At 33.6% G+C, this 22669-nt stretch overlaps 1 protein-coding gene across 1 annotated transcript in view; it reads left to right on the top strand.

The window, feature by feature from the left end:
* LOC118198575 (protein PALS1-like) overlaps positions 1 to 22669 on the top strand; it is a 311959-nt gene that overhangs the window by 34308 nt on the left and 254982 nt on the right. The window contains exon 2 of the mRNA XM_085822507.1: positions 7804 to 7916. Coding sequence (XP_085678633.1) covers positions 7804 to 7916 — 113 coding nt within the window. The remainder of the gene's footprint in view (positions 1 to 7803; positions 7917 to 22669) is intronic.

Below are 22669 nucleotides of genomic sequence, written 5' to 3'. Positions count from 1 at the left end.
TCAGAAGTCAAACAACAAAAATCAGCGTTATATTCACAAAATTTTCACAGGACTAGTTTCGATGATTTTACCGAACCATCATCTTCAGCTGCAAAACCGCAAATGAACAAGATAGGAAATAATGATTAGATAAGATAAGGAAGCCTGGACAAGAATAAGCAAGTGGCGCCATCTGTTGGCGAAACCAGAACTAAAACATAATTTCTCTAAAAGCCGAAGGCAAATTTGGATTGGAATTAGGATCGTTAACTAGAACAGAAAGATTTTTATGAATGTGAAATGCCTCTAGAAAATCCAGTTCTCCAATGGAAGATGTTTTTTGAATAATTTTGGCAGCAGAAAAATTGAAAGTGTGATTTTCGGACCAACAATGTTGAGCAACAGAAGACTTCTGTGTTTCCTTTTTTCTAACATATGCCTCATGTTCTTTGACGCGAAATTTTAAGGCTCTCTTAGTTTGGCCAATGTAAATTAAACCACACTGGCAAGGAATCCTATAAATACCCCAGGAATTCATATCCGGAATGGGGTCCTTGAGTATAGAAGTTGGAATTTTATTGATGGGAGAATAAACAACTCGAAAGTTAAATTTCTGCAAAATATGTGCAACTTTATAGCTAATTGATGGAAAGAAGGGAATGACAACAGAATTTTTATAATCTCCTAAAATAAGAGTGTGGCTTTTAGTGAGTTGAGATGAGAATTTTTTAACTGCTTGATTAATAATGTTGGGTGAAAAGCCCCTGTCAAAATTTTGTTTTCCAAAATAAATATTACAAGCAAACTGAGGGATTAGCCATGGGAAGCCCCCTCAGTCCCATCCTGGCTGATATCTACATGCATTATTATGAATCAAAATTGTTTGAAACTTTAAACTTCCCGGCATGGTTGCGCTACGTAGACGATACTTTTACCCTGTTTGAAGGTAATAAAGATGATTTAAATAAAGTTCTTTCAACAATGAATTCTATTGATCCTGCTATTCAGTTCACTTTTGAACTCGAGACTTGCAATTCTCTTCCGTTTCTCGACATTCTGGTCACACGTAACACATCCAACTTCAGTACTACAGTTTACCGTAAACCTTCATCGGTTTGCCTTCCACCACACTTTAAATCATGTCATCCGACTAAACAAAAGTTAGCTTCATTTTATTCCTATGTTTTCCGTGCTCTTCAAGTTTGCTCCTCCAAACTAGCCCTTGACGAAGAACTAAATTATTTAAAAGCAATAGCTATTGACAGGGGCTTTTCACCCAACATTATTAATCAAGCAGTTAAAAAATTCTCATCTCAACTCACTAAAAGCCACACTCTTATTTTAGGAGATTATAAAAATTCTGTTGTCATTCCCTTCTTTCCATCAATTAGCTATAAAGTTGCACATATTTTGCAGAAATTTAACTTTCGAGTTGTTTATTCTCCCATCAATAAAATTCCAACTTCTATACTCAAGGACCCCATTCCGGATATGAATTCCTGGGGTATTTATAGGATTCCTTGCCAGTGTGGTTTAATTTACATTGGCCAAACTAAGAGAGCCTTAAAATTTCGCGTCAAAGAACATGAGGCATATGTTAGAAAAAAGGAAACACAGAAGTCTTCTGTTGCTCAACATTGTTGGTCCGAAAATCACACTTTCAATTTTTCTGCTGCCAAAATTATTCAAAAAACATCTTCCATTGGAGAACTGGATTTTCTAGAGGCATTTCACATTCATAAAAATCTTTCTGTTCTAGTTAACGATCCTAATTCCAATCCAAATTTGCCTTCGGCTTTTAGAGAAATTATGTTTTAGTTCTGGTTTCGCCAACAGATGGCGCCACTTGCTTATTCTTGTCCAGGCTTCCTTATCTTATCTAATCATTATTTCCTATCTTGTTCATTTGCGGTTTTGCAGCTGAAGATAATGGTTCGGTAAAACCATCGAAACTAGTCCTGTGAAAATTTTGTGAATATAACGCTGATTTTTGTTGTTTGACTTCTGAATTAGTATTTGTTCGGCGTGTTATTGTGTCTTAATTAGGTATGGTAGATGTTTGTGCCCCTAAAAAGCTCCATTGAAGGAACAGATCAGTCACAGTTTGCGCTAAATGCCTTCATGCGTATGCTGGCCAGCAAAATTATGGGAGGATTCTGCAGAAAGTTTTGCTGCTTCTTTTGAGACGCAGGTTATATTGCAAAAAGTGAACAGTAATACTGTGCATTAATGGTCTGTCATTGAGATATGGTATGCAATGGGATAATGCCTTCACAGTCGTGCATGGAGAACACGACAAATTTTACGCAGGGCTCAGAATATCTGATATTCTTGCTGACTCGTAATGATGCCACTTGTTGAACTGGCATTTCAGTTTCGCTTTTGTGTACGATCAGGCTCATGTAATTTGAATTATTTCTACGTGAGAAAGTTTTTCCTTCTTGTTCATAGCACTAGAAGTGGGTTTCAGCAGCTAATCGTTTTAAAACATCCGTTATTCCTGTTCGAAATCATCATGAGAACAGAAATTCAGACGGCAATTTACATGGTGTTCTTCTCGTCACTACGTATGCATATAGCTAGGACAAAACAGCCCATTTATTGTGGGGTTATAAACGAAAACGGTACTGTTTCATAGCAAACACACAGCATTGTTGCCAGCGCTAAACACTATTGTTCCAACTCTTGCAAATAATATGGCATTACAAACCCACCTGTTAGCGATACTCCGTGCTACAAGCCATCCATTTTTACGATTCCTTATTGAAGGGAATAAATCTCATTCAGCGTTTTCACGTTGTTTTTATACCTTCATAGGTTTTTGTACTGATAATGCCATCTACAGCAGCGTTTCTCATTTCTTTTTCGAGAGAAGAGTAATTTCATGAATTAAAATTACTGCGAACCACCTTACTCTTGTCCCTTTCGAAAATAATTTTTTAAAATATAAATAAGTATAAATTAGAATCAGTATAAATTCATTAAAATTGGTGTTAAGTAAATAAAAGAAAGTGCATATTTGCTTTTAATAATACAAGGCTATTAGATCTTGATATTCGTTACTTTATTAAAGAGAATTTTAAAAAAATATATTTAAAAACATCTGAAAGCTTTCAGACTTTATATTACCCCCAAAGGGGCGTTTTTTACCGTATTGTATGCTACCTTTATTTATCAAACATCGTGTTCTTCGCCCTTAAAACCATAAAATTCAATTCAACAATAATATCACAAAGTATTTAAAAAGAGCATATTTTTAGAATTTCCGATACACTATCTCGCGCGCTTGAGATAAAAATGTTCCCCCCCCCCACAGTGTTGATATTGCTCGCTTTGAAATAGTTGAGTTTGTTAATCAAAAATTCTTTAAAGTTTTGCAAAATATTAAATAGATAATAAAACAAATTCCAAATTAGGGTATCCAGATACCCATATTCAGGAAGACTACGTTATTCAAAATTTGATGTCTCTAACTACCGTTGTTTTTTTACAGTGCGAGAAAAATACATACATTCATGCAGATTCTTCATTATTTAATTTCTTTAAATATTAAGCAATATTTAAAGAAGAGGGCAGTATTTGGTGACAGCAATTTTAGAAGTGAAACGCCGTTTTATAGTAGACGACGCAAAATGTCACAACGAAATTAATAGCCCTTCCGGGCAAATTCCCCCTTTGGGCTAATAAATGTTGGTACTCACAATTAGCGAAATGGATGAGCCTACCGGTTCTTGCGTAACAGTTCTATATTTGGATGGATGCTGGTAAAAAGCACCACAATCAGTAGTTTAAATGACTCTCTTGTTACTAAGATTAATAGTGGGAAATTCGTAGGTCATAAATTTTATAAAATATTAGACTTAATCAAAAAAGTGTGATTGAAAACTGCTATGTGTAATTTCCAAACTCTAAAATTTTCAGCTATAATATGGTGTAACTTGAATTTTATCTTCTTTTCTCTTTTTTTGATTTCCCAGGACCAAATACGTAAGCTTCGAGGATCACAGATTGAGAAAGGCTGGTCTACTATAGTTGCAATAGCGAAGCAAATAGAAACCAGCCAACATATGTCTGTTATACGTTGGCTGGTTTGACTGCGATACCGAAGGGCCTTGGTTCGAATCCCGTAGAAGGCATGGATGTATTTGTCTGTCCCTTCATAGGAGGCAAAGGTAGTCCACCTATTAGGTGCCTTCATAATAAATAGACCACCAGATGTTGTTTTAGGAGTGTCCGATGTCAGCATAGACCTCCGCCCGCCATTGGAAAAAAAAAAGTGTCTGTTATACGCACGCCGTTTCTGGTTCGCCATCCTTTACAGACTTAAAAGAGTGATAGAATGTTTTATTATACCGGAAGTTTATATCATATTTCTTTAATTATCATGTCCACCTTTAGGAAAACGAGAGAGAAAGAAAGACAGGAATAAAGATAGAAAGAAACTAATAAGAAGAAAATAAAACTTCAGATTTATCTACAAGTATTTTTAAACACTTATAAATAAGCAGAATATTATCATTTGAAAAAATTAATTACTTCTGAATAATTTATAATTTGAATCAAATCTTCCAGTCTTATAACACCATTGATTCTGAAACACACCGTTTTTTTTTTTTTTTTTTTTTTATATATATAGCATAGAAGAAATACATAGCTTACATAGCTTAGAATCGAAGAAATATGTAATTATAATTACCGTAAAGCAAAATAACAGAATAATAACTTTTATTGATAGAAAGTGAAATATCCTTATAAAGATGAGATCAGATGTAATCAATATATATTGATGGAACATCATATATATTATTGAAGTCATATAGATGAGATTTCTGAATGGGAAGACAGAAAAAAATTGTAATCCAGGATTTCTCACCAAGCAAAAATATGGCATTTCAAGAACAGCAATCTGAGTCAGGAATGAAAATTTTATTTTAGATTTTCCTCACGTATTCAGTGTGTGAAAATCACCTGAATCGATTACATGCTGGAAAAGTAATACGACATTATCAGCCAACAAATCCGATACAGTATCAGCGACGTTATACGTTATGTTGCAATTGAAGCAGAGATGGTACGTTTCTCGAATAAACACGATCTTTTATGTATCCTCACAGCTTATAAACCGCAGGAATTCAAATCTAGAAAGGCCACAGTTATCTGGGCAGCCCGAGGAGAAAATCAAGATTCGCCTTAGATTCACTAATTCGGATTCACTTTTTAGCACAATTTAAGATGCGAATCCCCCCCCTTTTTTTTGGGGGGGGGAAGGGTGGATATCTTTATAGTGTCAGTATCCAGAATTCGCAGAACGTTTCAACGAACTTAAACCAGTTATTTTTTCAATCAACTATCCTTAGCTTTATATGATAGATGATAAAGTTGTATACTTTTGTGTGTTCGAAAAACATATGATATGCAGTCCATCGGACCGAGAAATGTGATTTCATCTTGCGGATATTCATTAAAGAATATTATTTTGAGAAAAATAGCAAACGAAAGGCAAGAAGAAATATTAAGGAAGCAGTTTGGAAGTTATTGCCAACTTGCAGTTTGGAAGTCTTAAAACACCACAGTTTTATTTAATATGTTTCGAAAAAACTGTAGAAGAAGACTGCAATTTTAGATAAACATTTGACCATTTTATAATTTAAAAGTACTTGCATATAGTTCTGAATGTCGTTACTATTACACAATGTTTGTTGACGCTTATCCTTAAGATTTCAATCGGATCAGATCCACAAAATCATCATAACCAATAAAGGGCAGGTTAGGTTAAATTATTTGAATATGGAATGCCACCAAGGCTATCTGCCTAAGAGGAGGGATGTCTTCGAGGAAGATCTTTTGAATAAAAATGGCTCGTATTCACGTTACACACGGGGAGAGCCACAAAACCCAAACATGCAACCAACTCATTCTCCAGGGTTCGAACCCAGACAAGTTGAACTATCAGTATTCAGCAATTTATGACCAAGTAAGAGTAGAGCGCCTTTCGTCAGAAAAGACTTTAGAGACATTAGGTATTTTTGAAAGCAGGCAAGATGAAAAATTAGCAACCGCCTTCTAGCAGACCACCACACCACAAAGGCATCCAAGAATGCGGGGAGAAATACCTTATAGACTTTAAGACTTTTAGATGACAGTATGACTTTTACAACGTTCATCCCAATTTTGATCGAATGATCTCTTACCCATCTTGTCTGCCATCAGCTTCCTGAGATAATTTTCAGTTAGGCGGATTTTAAATGTCCCTACGTTTCAAATACCTTATACGTTTACAAATACCAATGCCTTCCACGGGATTCAAAATTGGCCAAATTATATTGGCATTATTGTCAAATACCGTTAAATAAATTTTTATTATTGGAATTCTTAGGAATTATATGCAAAATCCTGCCCAATTAAATGAAGGAACTATCGTCTCAACAATGTGCGACATAGCAATTACAGTAGCTTACTCATCACCGATCCTTGAGTGTCGCGCTTTCTAAATATTATTTGCCATGTTCTGTCTCTTATTTTGAGATAAGCGACAAGTTTCTGTCAGTGATACTTAAATCAGGTGAACTTAAATATTACAACTGGCTACAACGTAAATAAATAACAATGTAGAAAAAACTTACTCCCAAAGAGGCGTTTATTTAAATTTTGTGTGCTACCTTATTAAATATCATGTTTTTCGCACTTAAACATAAAATTCAATTCAATAGCAATATCGCATGAGCATATCTTTAGAATTTCTGATACACAGTCTCGAGCAGAGATAAAAATGTTTTTTTTTTCGTAGAGTATTGCCATCGCTCGCTTTGAAATCGTTGAGTTTGTTAATAAAAAATTCGTTAGAGTGGTACAAAATATGAAATTAATAATAAAACCAATTTCAAATTCCAATTTGGGCTTCCAGATGTCCATATTCAGGTGAAACGTACATTATTCAAAATTTGATGGCTTTAGGTTCCGTTGTTTTACCACAGTGCGAGAAACATACATACATTTATGCATATTCTTCATTATTGAATTTCTTTAAATATAATACAGGTCTCTAATATTTGATGGCAATAATGCGAAAAGTGAACTGACGTTTATAGTGATCCAAAGCAAAATGCCAAAATAAAATGAATAGCCCTTCTGAGCTAACTACCTTTGGGCTAAAAAGCTTTCGAAGTTCAATGTCCAATTCAATGCGAGATAGAAATATGAAGTATATACAGGGTGCTCCATGCAAAATGCAATCTGTATTTTACAGTGGAATCAGCATTGGAAAGGGGAATAAAACTGAAAACCTTTGCACGAATAAACGCTAAGAGAGAACTACGACTAAACGCATAACTCCCGTTGCTAATTTACAAGTTTTTGTTTGGGCATTTTCACTGACTGTCATTTGTACCAGGATTGGGGGCTCTTATTAGCCTTTTAAAGCAAACTTATGAAAACGTTTCTGATAGAATCAAGTCTGGAAATTTCGGTATTCATATGCCAAGGATGATCTTCAAGAACATAAAACGTACGTACCATCATAAAAATAATGTAAGAAAGTAATGATTGTGTCGATGTATTTTTTATTGTTTTCTTCTAGGAAGACAATGAACTCATAGCGCTCTCCGTGTAAAAGTGGCTGACAATTTGTTTCGGTCACACCGCGTTTTAGCAGTATGTCATGGTACATTGACAATTTTTTAAACTTCAGATCCTATTGCTCATAATATTTGAATAGCCGGCCAATAATTCATATTTTATGCAGCATCAACAGTTGGGCTGTGTGTTATATGCAACCCCTTGCAGAAACAAAACTCTGATAATGAATCAATATATATTTATTTTCAGGTTGTCCCGCTGGTCGATGTGACGACCTGGATGAAGCAGATGAGATCACGGAGATCAATGGAAGGACGTTCGACAACTGGATCTTGAGTGAAATTGCGGATTATGTGCAGAGAGTAAGTTCCAAAAAATAAACTTTAAACCTACGAACCAGTATGATAATTTCAGTAATCTCCATTTCTTATCTATCAACAGTCATTCATTTTATTAAATAAAATGAAAATATAATAAAAATAAAAGTTGAGCATATTATTTAGAAGTAGAAGTTATCGTATATTTGCATGTATAAACCAAGAATTTTCAGCAGATCTTTTGCTACTGAAGTTTTGGAGTCGACCATGCAAGCTCAAATGGTTTACAAATAATTTGATAGCAAAAACGATAGTTATGTTAAATAAAATCAAAAAATATTATTTTCATTTTATTTAATGCTAATGTACATTAATCAAATCTTTTAGTACTTATACCCGATTTATAATTTTCTAACAAGTCTCTGAAGCATCTTCCTCCATTTATTTGATCATAAACATTACTGTCGTCCGCCTCGTAGATGATATCGTCCTTAATGTCCATAGCATTGCTCAGAAAAGTGATAACGTTTAGATAAAAAACAGCAGAATATGCAGTCTTTTCTTTTCCTTTCTTATCTATGCATCTTATATAGCAGAAATAAATAATAACTGTATTTTACTCATAAAAGAAAGAGCTCAACTGACAGGGGGAAAATCTTCCAGCTGCTTGAATTAGTTATTACAGATAAAAACCAAAGTAAAAAAAAATATTGCCACGCTATTGCCAAAGCACCTATTGATGTGTATGTCGAAATGTTGAGAGAATTGATAAACAGAAATTACTGGCGTCAAAAGCGTCCTTTTTACAATGCCTTCCCCATGAAGTTTTTAAATAAAAACTAAGATTATTTGGTGCTTACCTTCATTTGTCTAAGCTTTTATAAGACGATTTGAAATTCATTTTATATATGGGTTCTCAATTTTGGCTGAATTTTTGCCGCAAAATCTTATCTCTCGATTTATTCATAAATCGGCTTATATTCGAAAATGTACGATATATGAAAAATGAATCAGCTGATTGAAAATCAGAAATGTATGAACATGGTATGGTTCTTTAAACATTTCTGGCTAAAGTCACTAAAGAAGTGATACCCCAAACATATAAATGTTACATTTCTAAGGGACAAATGTGAGAGAAAGTACCATTTACCTTTCGAGATAGAGTTCAAGCTTTAAAGTTTTGTTAAATGGTTGCTTCACAGTATTTTTTTAATTTTATACTTTTTCCCTCCCCCACTACCATGCGGGTTTAATGTAATATATTCTGTGAAATATTTCATAGCAGGGTTAAAATTCTTGCTCATACAGAAAATAAATCACTTTTCTCAGGCATTTGTTATTTACAGCAGGTATGTGATAAAAGAATAATAATAACTATATGAAGAATAAAATATAAAAAGAAAATTTGAAAGGTTTCAGATTTTAAATTATGCCAAAAGAGGCATTTTTAAAAAATTTTGTGTGTTACCTTTATTTATTAAATACCATGTTCTTCGTACTTAAACACAAAATTCAGTTCAAGAGCAATATCGCAAAATAATTTTAAATTGAGCATATCTTTAGAATTTCCGATACACAGTCTCACGTGCTCATGAAGAAACTTTGTCGTGAATGATGGATATTTATTTGAATAAAATCAGGCTGTATTATTGATGCCTTAAGCAAATGCACAAGTTACGGGGAAAATATCAAGCTTCTAGTGCTGAATCCCTGCAAGACAACCATCTTTGACCATCAGAGAAAGTGGAGGCTTTGCTGTAATTGCTTTGATAAATTCTTTGCAAAATGCATCTACAATTTTAAGTCACAAATAACTAAATCCGGAGCACCCTTAATAAATGTATAATGATAATGGCTTAAACTTTAGAAAATATTACTAAATTAACAGATTTCGTTATTTAGAAACACCCACGCTTCGATTATTCGTGATATAAAATTTTAGATGAATTTTACGTATAAATTATTTAATCTGTTGCTCTCGTTAAATTGTATGACAAATTATTTCTTTCCTTTTAATTCATTAATTACTTTATGAGTTTTAATTAAAAGTTTATCTTACATAAGCATTATGAATATTTTTTAGTTTTATCTTTTTATTCTCAATAACACATTATGAACATACTTCTTTAATTGAAAAATTGTTTTTCAACAATGAATGATCGCTCTTTTACTTTCAATAGTTCTGCTATATCAAATGGTCTAAAATATACAACTATCTTCCATCTACCCGATGTTGCAAACAGTAAATTTCTGAGATTTTTAGCTTCTTCATTAAACAAATGTATGAGCAAAAATAGTTTTAATATTAAATTTTAAAAAATCTAAATAGAAGTTGGAAAAAATTGCTTCAGGACATTATATTTTCATTGACAAATGACAATATAATGTCCTGAAGCAATTTTTATATTGTCATTGACAAATGACAATATAACGTGGGCAAAAGTTGGGTTAGATAGTTTATCAGGAAATTGTTTAAAAATCATTGACAAATTTCAAGTATAGGGACAAACACAATGAGCAAATTAAAATAAAGCTTGTAGTATGTCTGCTGATAGTATTATTTGTTGTTCTTCAATCTGTAGATTTGATTTTTCAAAGGTCATATCTAATTTCTAACTACAATATTGTGATATAATGTGATAAGAAACATAACAGCATTTCTGACTCGATCTGTATATAAACCTTTGGAATCTATAATCATACTGGCTTCATTATTAAATGCATTATTATTATTTTTTATAAAATCTGCAGTTTAATTTTTGTAACAGACGGTCAAAGCCGCCGTTTGTAACGCCGATATTAATATGATTTTGAACAGCGCCGATATTAATATGAAGATAAAAATCCAAAATCGATAGCCAACATTAGCACTACAGATATGTGCCAAATAATGTTAATTCAACGCCCTTTAGCATAAAATTACAATTAGCACAGGTTTGTCGATTTTTTGTCAAAACTATAATTACAGCAAACAGTGGTGAATGTAATTTAGAAAAAGACACGATGACCGTAGAGCGCAATTACACTATGCGCAGTGAGGACTGTCTTATGTCACTTCATTAATGAACTATACCCATATTCTTTGTAATGTGCCAGAATTCCAGTAAGTCAAGGATTTCTTAAGATAAAAGTTTCCTCATTGCTTAGCCATTTATTATATTCCTATTTTATTTCATTGCTTATACCGAACTTCTTTATAACGAGTAACATTATACAGGTAGTTTTAAGTCCTCTCTTATTTAAAACCAGATCGGATTACAAAATTACTCAGTATAAACCCTTTTAACCGGCAGCAACAGGAACGCGCCGATTCCGGATAACTGAATATACAGGGTTATCCAAATTAAACTTCCCCAACTCAGAAGCCTGTGCAGAGTGTTGTATGGGTCATGATGTGATGAAATTTTAAAAACAGACACTTCAGATCATGCGCTCAAGATTTATTACACAAAAAAAATTAGTACAAGAAGTTTCCGATAGGTGGCGCTGTAACACTAGTAATGTGCATATTGCAGCAACGTGATTTGCAGAAATAAAGCTTCTGCGCAACATATCCAAAAGACGAGCCCTACAAAAGTGGAAGACAGGCCTTGTACAGGCAGTTGGTTCCAGCTCGCTGATGCACAATGGCGACTTTGAAAGATAAAGCTCTGTTAGTGAAACTTTTCTACCAGAATGACGAGAACTCCTGTGCTGCGATAAGAGCATTCCGTCGGCTGAAGATCTTACGCTGAGGACCAATGACACCACGTGCTCTACGAGACATGATGAAGAAGTTCGAAAGAACGGGACAGCTGGGAATTTTACCAGGTAGAGGAAGACAGGTTGTGGAATCTGCATGCGTAGAAGACGTTGCTTTGGTGGTCGTGAACCCCACTAGCCAATCGCCACATGGTGTTGTCAGTGTGCCAACTGTTTCTCGTGTTGTTGATATGCCCTATACGACCGTCTGGCGTGTGATGCGTCGAATCCTCGGTTCTTTTCCTTACAAAATCCATAGTCGTCATCAGCTGTCCGACGGGGATCCTGTAGTTCGGGAAACATTTGCGTTGCAATTCCTTGCCAGAATGGAAGTCGATGCTGCTTGGCCGTGGAACATCCTTTGGACGGATGAGGCCCATTTTCACCTGAATGGTCAAGTGAATACTCACAACTGACGCATTTGGGCAAGTGAAAACCCGCGCACAATCCATCAAGTGCCCTTGAACCCTCCAAAGGTTACTGTATGGTGCGGTTTCTTTGCAACATTCGTCATTGGGCCTTATTTTTTTGAAGAGGTGACTCCAACGGGGTTCAAAACCTGCTCTGTCACAGGAAAACGGTATCAGGACATGTTGACAATGTTTGTCATCCCTGAACTGCAACAACGTGGCCGCCTCCAGGACACGATATTTATACACACGATATTTGCACCTCCCCATATTCTTCGTGGCGTTCAACAGGTGTTACGGGCAACTTTTACCCATGCACGTGTGATCAGCCGCTGTTTCCCTACAGCTTGTCCTCCCTGCTCGCCCGATCTCACGCCATGCGACTTTTGGTTATGCGGCTTCTTAAAGGATCGGGTCTACCGAGAACACCCAGCAACCTTGGCACATCTGAAAGACGCAGTTATTCGACATGTTCGTGGAATTAATGTGGACTTACTGCGTTCCGCTGTGGAACACACTGCTTTGCGAATGGAAAGAGTTGTGGAGAACCACGGCACACATATAGAACATCTGTAGAATGTCTTGTTGATCAGCAGCGCCACCTATCGATAACTATTGTACTAATTTTTTTTTTTTTTTTTTTTTTTTTTTTTTTTTTTTTTTTTTTAAATAAATCTCAAGCGCATGATCTGAAGTGTCTGTTTTTAAAATTTCATCACATTATGACCCATACAACACTCTGCACAGGCCTCTGAGTTCGGGAAGTTTAATTTGGATAACCCTGTATATTTCTAGAACAGCGCCGATTGTGGATAAGAGGTTTTTCCGGATAATTTAATATATATTTTTATAATTTATGCAGTCATGTTTTGTGATGCTATCTGTAGAAATCGCAGCATATGAAGTCCATCGGTTTTTTTTTTATCTAATGGCCAAAATTTAAAACATTTTACAGGTTATTTAAAATTAAAATGGCTAACTTGATTTTATATTTCAGGAAAACAAGATTAAACAGCGTTTCAGAATTACTATATTTACTATCGCATGAAAATTATGAATTTCTCAGCATGATGGCATATGACTTCGACGCAATTTTAAAAATTCGCTGGATATTCAGTGAAGCTTTATTACATCATGTACAGACATAAAAGAAAATTTCTCACGAAGTCTTATGAAAGTCTGCAGTTCTTCATCAGCTTCCTTATCGCATCACATTCTTGATATGCTTCATCTTCACCTCTCTCCCTCCTCATCCTCGCCTTCTTCCTTTTCCAGTACACGTTCTATTATTTCGTCGTGATCTTGAGAGAGTGTGGCCAGAACTGAATTGTCTACAGCCATCCAAGGCTGCCCCTTCTCTTCATTAGCATTAATTTCTGAATATGTAAGTAAATCAAAGATGGCTGACACAGGTGCCAGACGACTTTTAAAACCAAGAAAATCTTTGTGATTTCGATTTTTCATCTATGAACATGATCATAACTTTACACCAGTGACGACATAAAGGTATATATTTTCCAAGAAAAAGGCAAAGAACTATGACGTACCAGGTAAAATAAATAACTTAATAAAACATCTTTACTTCTATCTCGCACAACCTTAAAGAAACACTTATTTACTACCCCTTTCAATCCCACTAAATACCCATTTCGAATTCACTTTAGTTAGGGCCATGGGATCCAAAAATTAACGAACACTGTTTCACACAACACAGAATAAAGCCAAATACAAAATTTCCCGATTTTTTCCCGATTTCATCCTTTTCCGATTAAAGAACCGTAATTCGTCCATTAATATCACATGACATATCCCATGATCTCTCATTTCCCTCACACAAAATAATGCGTAATCGGAACTGAGTACTGCTCACATTATTACCAAAGTCCCAGGTAGTAACCTTTATCGCCTCCAAAATGTCGCCAAACTACCAGTTACCATATTCTAAAGATCAGCCTTTTAGTCTCATTGACATTTGTGTATTTGTTGCCATAAAACTTAGGTTTTTTTTTTTTTTTTTTTTTTTTTTTTACGCTGTCCTGAAGCACGTTTTTTTAACTTATCCATCAAAAAGCAGAAATAAAAACAAGGAATAAGAAAACTTAATTCCAGTAATTATCACAAAACACTGTAAAGAACACAGTTAAATAATATATATTCGATGAAAATTCAATCACAATTGCGAGCAACACAAAAATCGAATTAAAACCAAATCGCAGTATAACTAACGTAGCAAAACACAAACAAATAGAGAGAAAGTAGGAGTTGTAGTGCATGTTTTACATGGTTCTCTTCTTCAACAATTAATTAGCTTTTAAAAAAAATAATGCTTTGCATGCAGTGCCAAAGTTAGGATGAGTGCGATGTGACTTCAAAATGTAAACAAACTGTCATGGCGGCTGACTAAGAGCATTTAAATCAAAAACCATGAAGTGAGGTTCATATTTTCCTTTATAACTCGACAAATAATTATAGGAGATGTAAAAGTATAGTATCAATTTATTCAGAACAAAAATACAATAAAGTACAAAATACAAAAACCAAATACAATAAAGTTCAAAAAATAGATTTTTTGATCATTTTAAAGGTGTACTGTCTCCTTCAATTTAAATATCAGAATAATAAAAAGGAGGAAAAACATGAAGAAAGAGATAGAAGAGAAATTATAAAAGACAAAACACAAATTAAAACTAGTGCACAGATTTTCGATTTTCTTTTTGGTTTAGACATTTACTCTCTTCTCGTTGAACAGACAAATATATACGCTCAGGGAAAAAAATGCCCAGAATTTATTGCATCTGAAGCCTATATGAGAAAATTTATTGGAATATTATTGCTTACAGGATATCATTCTTTTCCTCAAGAAAAAATGTATTGGTCTTTTGATAAGGACTTTTCTGTTCCTGTTGTATGAGAATTGATATCACGTTTGCAGTACAGGAATATGAAGCAGAATTTGCATTTGACAATAGTCAAATTGACAATACTGATAAATTATATGAGGTGAGACCGTATTTAAACTTACTAAATATCACCACTTTTTATTACTGGAAATATAAAGTCTGTTTTAGATTTCAGACGCGAGAATGCATTATTTCTTTTGTAAACTCCTATTGAGAGTGTAGAATCAGCCAGAAATATATCAACAACAGGAAGGCCTAGTAAATTCAGCATTCAAAAACCATTGCATGGAGATGGTAGACATTTTATCGTAACGTCCGTTGATAACAAAAGACTTTGTTGTAAAGAGTACCATAGCCAGACTGTTTACAGATGTAAAGTATGTAATGTAGCTTTACATCATGATTGTAATCAAGCTTTTCATGCTTGAATCTTTCAAATGAAATAATCTGCATTTGTAAAAGAAATACAATGTATATTTTAATATTAAATTAATTACAAGTAAAGTGATTTTTAGATTTATAAAACGTTATACAGCTAAAAAGTAATCCTGCGCTCCACTGAAAAGAAACGTCACACGAGTACAATCCTATTCACTAAACATCCGTAGTCTTATTCCGATGACGTTGTGCGAACGCAACACTCGCTTTTTCCACAGGTAAGAGCATTTTTTTTATTATAAATGCTTAATTTAATATTTGTTATAATTTTCATGAGAAAAGAAACATTCCTTTTAGTTTTGGCGGTTAATGGGTTAACTAACTAAATGTTTTCCATAGAGGCCTTATTAATGATCAGATGTTAAAAATTCACTGTGATAAATAATAAAAAATAGAACCTAAAAAAGAGGTTTTCTTTATTAAAGATGCAAATAATTGCTCTAAAATTGGCATTAAATTTTTATCCTACATATGCATATTTTTAATGAATTCCAATTAAACCTTCTTGTTTAGTTTTAACTAACCAAACAACAAGATTTAATTAGAATTATTTGATTACAACAAAGTACGTGAGAATGATCAGCTTTTGGAGAGCTGCTTTCATGGATGTACCTCCTGAAGATAAATAACTGGATCGTAAATTGGCTGCTATTATTTACATGACACATACGGAAATCCACAAAACTCCTATGCAGCGAATCTCGTCGCCAGAAACCGAACCCGGAACGAATTGCCACTACTAAAGTTTCATTCAGCGATTCGTCTTCATGTATTGCGATAATTTGAAGAGAACTACTGTTCTTAAACAGATTGTCTAAGCCCATTTCTATACCTTTCCATAATAGCAAAAAGCTTTGATCTCATGTGATTTATTGCCACAGATTTCACTCTTATCAGCGAAACTGACGCTGAGTATTTGCATCTGGAGCTTTTTAAAAGAGGCAGAATAAGGAATATCTTTAAATTTGTTTGGCTTTTACTGGCTTTTTATGACGATATTTTAGCTTTAAATCAAAATTTTATTTGACAAGCTTTCTAGTAGCATCGACGACTACTCGAGTTACAAAAGGCTGAAATTCAAAACCCAGTAATAAATCTATATACGACTGTCATCTTGGAGTTCGATGCCCTGACGGGAACTATAGACGAAAATTGGCAACTTTTGTTTATTTCATTTAAATATTACTCTGTTTTAAATAATTGCATCAACACTCATATATTTAATTAATGTGCAGATGACCCGTGCACAGAAAATATAGAAACAAGTTTTTAATTATTTTTTAAATTAGTTTAATGCTGTTTAAGTAGCAAAATTATCTTAAAAAATTCTATTTTACTTTAGAATGCATTTTCGAGAAGGAAGGGATAGCGTTCCTAATGTGAAGTTTTAGCATAGAAAAATTAATTTCAGGGATCTCAGTGTACGTAATACAATTAGATATTGAAAATTCCATGCTTAAATAAAAATGAGAATCAATAAAGGATTGTAAGTTTATGAAACCTCATAAAGCAGAAATGCAATATTTTGTTATTATTTCCTCCTATTTAAATTTTTACAATAAATAAATAAATGAGTAAATAGATAAATAAAAGAAAATCTGATTTGATTTAGGTTAGGTTCTTTCGATTGTGGAAAAGCAAACGAGTACCACTTGCCTAAGCGAAAGGGTGCGTTTGTAGAGGACATTTTAAGAAAACTGGATCATAGACCCATTAGACATGAGGAAAATAAAAAAAAACTCTCATGCATCCTTTCCTGGGATTTGTATTAAGGTCGAATTACCAGTGTTTTGTGATTTTGCTGTTCGGCCGCTGGTGGTACCTGATTTGACGTTTACAGTAAACCCTTTCAGATATCCAGATGTTATTAGATAAGAAACGTTTACATTGCTAACTTCCAGAGAGTTTTCTTTCAACAAATTGTGTCTTAAGACGGGGTTATTATAATTGAAATGAATTATAATAATCCCTTTACTAGAATTGAAACAAATCGTCGCACCTCGAAAGAAATGTGTTGCTTTCAGTAAACGTCTAAAAACTCATGTCCTGTTAAAAAACGTCTATAGTCATGATAATGTGTTAAAATCTAACGGATAAGAAGAAAGTAAAGAATCTAGAACCATCCAGGCTGCCTGGGTGTTTTCGTGGTTTTCCTCATGTGTAACGTGTTAACGAGCCAGTATCTCTTAGAAAGTCCTCCACGAAAGCATCCCTCCCCTTAGGTAGATAGCCCTCGAGGCTTTGCCGTAATTAAATAACCTAACCTAGCCTAGAGCCATCCTTTAACAAATATAATCCCTGCGCTGAACGTAAGATTTTCTTTTGATTTTCCACGCACTTGAGACAATGTTATAGATAATATAAATCAATAACTTAAAGTATGTAAAAGCTACTGCAACATATAAAATGACAGTAAATTGAAACTATTTCAACGTCTCTATATATTAAAACTATTCATTGGAATGAAATAAAATTTTATATTACAAACATCATTCCATAAATATCCCATTTTAGTGTGTTATTACAAGAAACTAAATAAATGCTTTTGAATTTAAGCAATCAGTTATTTAAAAAGGGACTTTAAAACTGACCACATTTGTTACCAAGAGTTCGTGTGCTTCCAGCATATGTGATTCTTCTGTGATACGGATAATTTCCTGTCGACAGATATTCTCGTGCTCGTAACATGGACAGGGTTGCAGAGGAAATGGCAATTTAAATTCCGGTCACGCAAATTCTGAATGTCTTGAACTTTTCTATTGTGAACTTAGTGTTTATAAATTTCCATTTGGTAAGTTGAAAGCTCCATCACAAGAAGACCGCAGCAAACAAGGAAATGGATCATCACGTCCAGTCAGTCCGTCTACCAAGAAAAATCGAATCTAATTTTTCTCTTATTATGTCTCTTGATAATTAGAGCTTCTTTAAAATACCATATAAACTATCACTGAAAACAATCGTCTAGTAAAAATAACGCAAATAAACACAAAAGTTATCAATTCGATATATTACCAGTTAAATGTACTACAAAATCATATTAATTAGATACAGTATTATGAAAGTAAAATAAATAAAATGTATTTTAAAGATAATAATAATAATAAGATGTATAAGATGTATTTTAAAGAATAAGATGTATTTTAAAGAAAAATAAAGTTATTTACCACTAAGAAATACGTTTATTACTTTTAAATCAGTCTCTTTTAAAAATAATTTACAGTATAATTTGAAAAGATAAACCAAAACTCTTACGCGATTTAAAGCAGTGACAGGATAAGAAATGGCTATGGTCAGGTTACGTGGAAGCTAAATCAAAGATATTATGTTTCTCGGAATGGCAAAACGTTTTAAGCAGCGTAGGTTATAAATGCCCTAGCGTAATATAGGAAATATAACTCAATGGCTCAAAATAATTGGAAAATTTCCTTTACTATTAATCCTAATGTGTAAAAAAAATAAATAATTAAGCATAAGCCATCTTTTGTTTGATTTCAACTTCAACTAAAGTCACAATTATGAGACAATTAGCATTTCTTGTTACCAGGACTGAAAACTTGTGACAGATAGGTTGCTCTATCAGTGAACAAGCAATGTTAAACTTTTAAACATACAAAACAGCACTTTAAATAAAGTGATATTCTCATATGCATAGAACTACACTGGTGTCCAGAATTATCCTTAAGTGAATAAAAATAATAACATTTCATGAAAAAAAACCACCCAATTGACTTCTTCATGGGATAAATATAAGGCAAACAATTCAAACAGTAGAAATTAATTCATTGAAATATGCGGCCAACTTTTGCGCAAAATACGTTTCTCCTTAAATATTTGCAAATAAGTTTCTATCCAGTGTTTATCGAGTAATAACAATATTTTATGGCGAAGCACTACTATTTAGATAAATGGTGTAGTTTCAGAGTGGTTAACCGTTTAGAAGCAGAATTGATATTTACCCAAATGTCAAAATGGTTAAATTCCAGAAAGACAATTTCTTTCCTCAGAGAGCGTTTTAAAAACTCTGAAACTGTTTCTAAAGGTCTAGACAGAATCAAAAACAAAGCAACTGTTTTGTAATATAGGCTTCTGTCGCATGTATCTGTTGCGCCAGTAACTCTCCTGCTAATCAACATTGGAACTGCACTGTCATAATATATTGTATACAGTAAGTTTAATGAGAAAGAAATTTATGCTATAAGGGAAACGATTTTAATTTCATTAATTCACCTCAGATGACTGCCTTCTAAATTCGAGCTTTGAACATCTTGGCTGAGTTAGTAGTAATGGCTCAATATTCTCTTCAATTAGAGATCTGTTTAACATCTGATTCTAGGCACGTTAACATCCGGAACGAGATAGGAAAATGGCATATTCTTACCAATATCAGAGACTAAAGGTACAATATGAAGGTTCAGATATGATGGTATGAGGAGGAATAATATAATTAATTAACGTTCAGCGCCGGCATGTCTTAGATAGCAGGTTTATATCTGCAGAAGGACTGTGTGGTATAATGAAGATGAATAATATATAATATTATATCTTCTTGATTCGGCTTTTACATTTCTTGTATCCTAGAAAAATTAGCAGATCGATTTTCAGTACATCATACAAAGGCAGCTTCCAATGAAAAATAATGAATAGATTGTTTGCGGATAGTTTCGCTGGCATTATTTCTCAGTCGCGCATCACGTGTTCTTGCAACTTTTAAGGTTACAGCCGAAAATATCGCAGCAAAAACATCGCGGACGAAAACGTTGCGGAGAAAACAACGCAAGGCGAAAACATCGTGGGAGAAAACATCACAAAGAGAAAACATCGTGGTAAAAAACATCGTCGTCGAAAATAAAGCGGTTCAAAAACTTCGCAGTTTAAAAACATCGTCGTCGAAAATATCGTGGTAAAAAATAAAGTGTCTACAAATCATCGCATGACGATAACGTCGCAGACATGCTTTTTTCAGGCTTTAATAACTGTAAATGGATATTCCCATTGATTTGTGAGCGCAAGATGTAAGGAAGGATAATTTTTACTTTCACATTTTTTTATTAACTAATAAATTTTTGCTGAAAAAATAACAAGGAAACTTAAGCATAGAAAATTAAATGCAACTTAATAGATTATACTTTTTATGAAAAATTACCAGTAAAAACTTTATAAAAAATGATTTATTAATGGTCTTTGTTAGTTAACTATGTCGGTTTAAAATTCTATTAAGTGCTATAAGTTGCATTAATTTTCTATGCTTAAGTTTCCTTCTTATTTTCTCAACAAAAATTTAATATTTAATAAAAACTATGAAAGTAAAAATTATCCTTCTTTACATCTTGCGCTCACAAATCATTATGGGAATATCCATTTACAGTTATTAAAGCCTGAAAAAAGCATGTTTGCGACGTTATCGTCATGCGATGATTTGTAGATACTTGATTTTTTACCGCGATATTTTCGACGACGATGTTTTTAAACTGCGAAGTTTTTGAACCGCTTTATTTTCGGCGACGATGTTTTGTACCACGATGTTTTAGAACTGCGATGTTTTCTCTTTGCGATGTTTTTTCCCACGATGTTTTGTAGCACGAAGTTTTCGTCTTGCGTTGTTTTCTCCGCGACGTTTTCGTCCGCGATGTTTTTGCCGCAATGTTATCGGCGGACACCACTTTTAATCATCGTATGGTACTTCTCAAGCTTTAAACTGCTGTACCATCAAAACCTTGCATTTTAATTTTATAGAAAAGTTGCATCGGAGAGGCTGCCCTGTTTCAAAAATTTCATTCAATAAATTAAAAAGGTATGTTTAAAGGGTGCATTGTTTAAAGAATTTAGACAAATTTCAACACGAACGTGTTACCCCTATCTCCTTCCCTTACATTCTTCATAAAGTGTGCACTAAAAAGTATTATTTATTTACACTAAATTTTCGTTGCAAGCGATAACAATGTGTGTATCTTGGATCATACAATTATCAGCCTTGTTTTAGTCTTCTAGTTCTTCGACTACTGCTCGTTAAAGTAAAATTACTGTTGTCGTTTTAACCTGGCGGCCTTCTTTCTTTCATTTTCCGCTACCTTATCACTTTCGCCACAGAATAAAAGTTTTAAAACACAATATATTAAAACTACAATGAAAACAATTCAGTGCTTTTGCGAAGTATTAGCATTTTAGCAGTGCAATTAATAAATGTACTTTTAATACAGAACAGTAAACGTTACGAGAATCATAGACCTAAAGCAAAAAATAAAAGAACAAGAACTAAAATAACTCATGGTACAACAGTTTGGCTGACTGGGCAGCAAAATGAGTAACTGCGAGATCAGAATACAGAATAAACATTGTTATACAGACAAAATATGCCCCATTGAGTCATCCTATAAATATTGTGACTTTTTTTCAGTTGAACTAAAACTCAGAGGAGGCGCAATAAATTACCTGCATCAACTTGCTATAAAAAGCAGGTAGTAATTTTATCTTGTTGTTATTCCTAGTGCAAGTTCTGAAAGTGCACATCGATTTTAATAGTTATTTTTTCAAAGCTAAGTGCCAAAGAAGCATAATCGGCGTACTTGCTTGCTGAGCTCTTCTAAATAATTATTAATAGGAATACTAAAACGTGCCAATAATATACGGGGTTCGGATAATACGCATAAGCCATTGTCAGTGGTGATCCAAGAAATTCCAAGTCAGCAACTACAGCCTAAACACTTTCCTATTCTTGGCAGATGTCTAGAGTTCGCCGAGGATATCCTGCAAACCCTGGGAGGAAACAATTACCTCGTAACTACTAATAATTACGATTGTTTGACGGAGACTAGATCTTAGATTAAAAAAGAACTTCATTTATATAAAATTTGAAAACTAAAAGCATAAATAACCGCATTATTTATGGAATTACCCAGTTCAAATATAGTCTGCTATAAAATCTAGAAAACATATCCAAGAATAAATGTACATGGGGAAATGGCTCAAAAATTAGAAAACGTAAAACCCAGATATAAATGTATAACATAGGATTACTATGACGTACGCGAAGAAAGAATACAAAATAATAATTTTGTAAAATAATTTTGTATGTACAAAAAAGCTGCAGATTTAAAAATATAAAAGCCAATGTATATAACGTGGTTCACTAATCTTCTTGCGTATGCGCAGAAGTCACTTATAGATTTCCCAGATCATAAGCAGGAAATAGTATTAAAAGCAGATGGCCGTGCAGAATATAACAGAAGACTGGCTTAGAAGAAAAAGATTCTTAACTATGTAGAAATTATGCCAGACTAAGTTACAATAGTACATGATGTCTAGCAAATTA

This window comes from Stegodyphus dumicola, chromosome 8 (assembly GCF_044657685.1).
Source record: "Stegodyphus dumicola isolate Sdum_Otavi_A_Nest chromosome 8, ASM4465768v1".
NCBI lineage: Eukaryota > Metazoa > Arthropoda > Arachnida > Araneae > Eresidae > Stegodyphus > Stegodyphus dumicola.
Note: the sequence above shows the minus strand (reverse complement) of the source record. Positions and strands in the feature narration are given on the sequence as shown.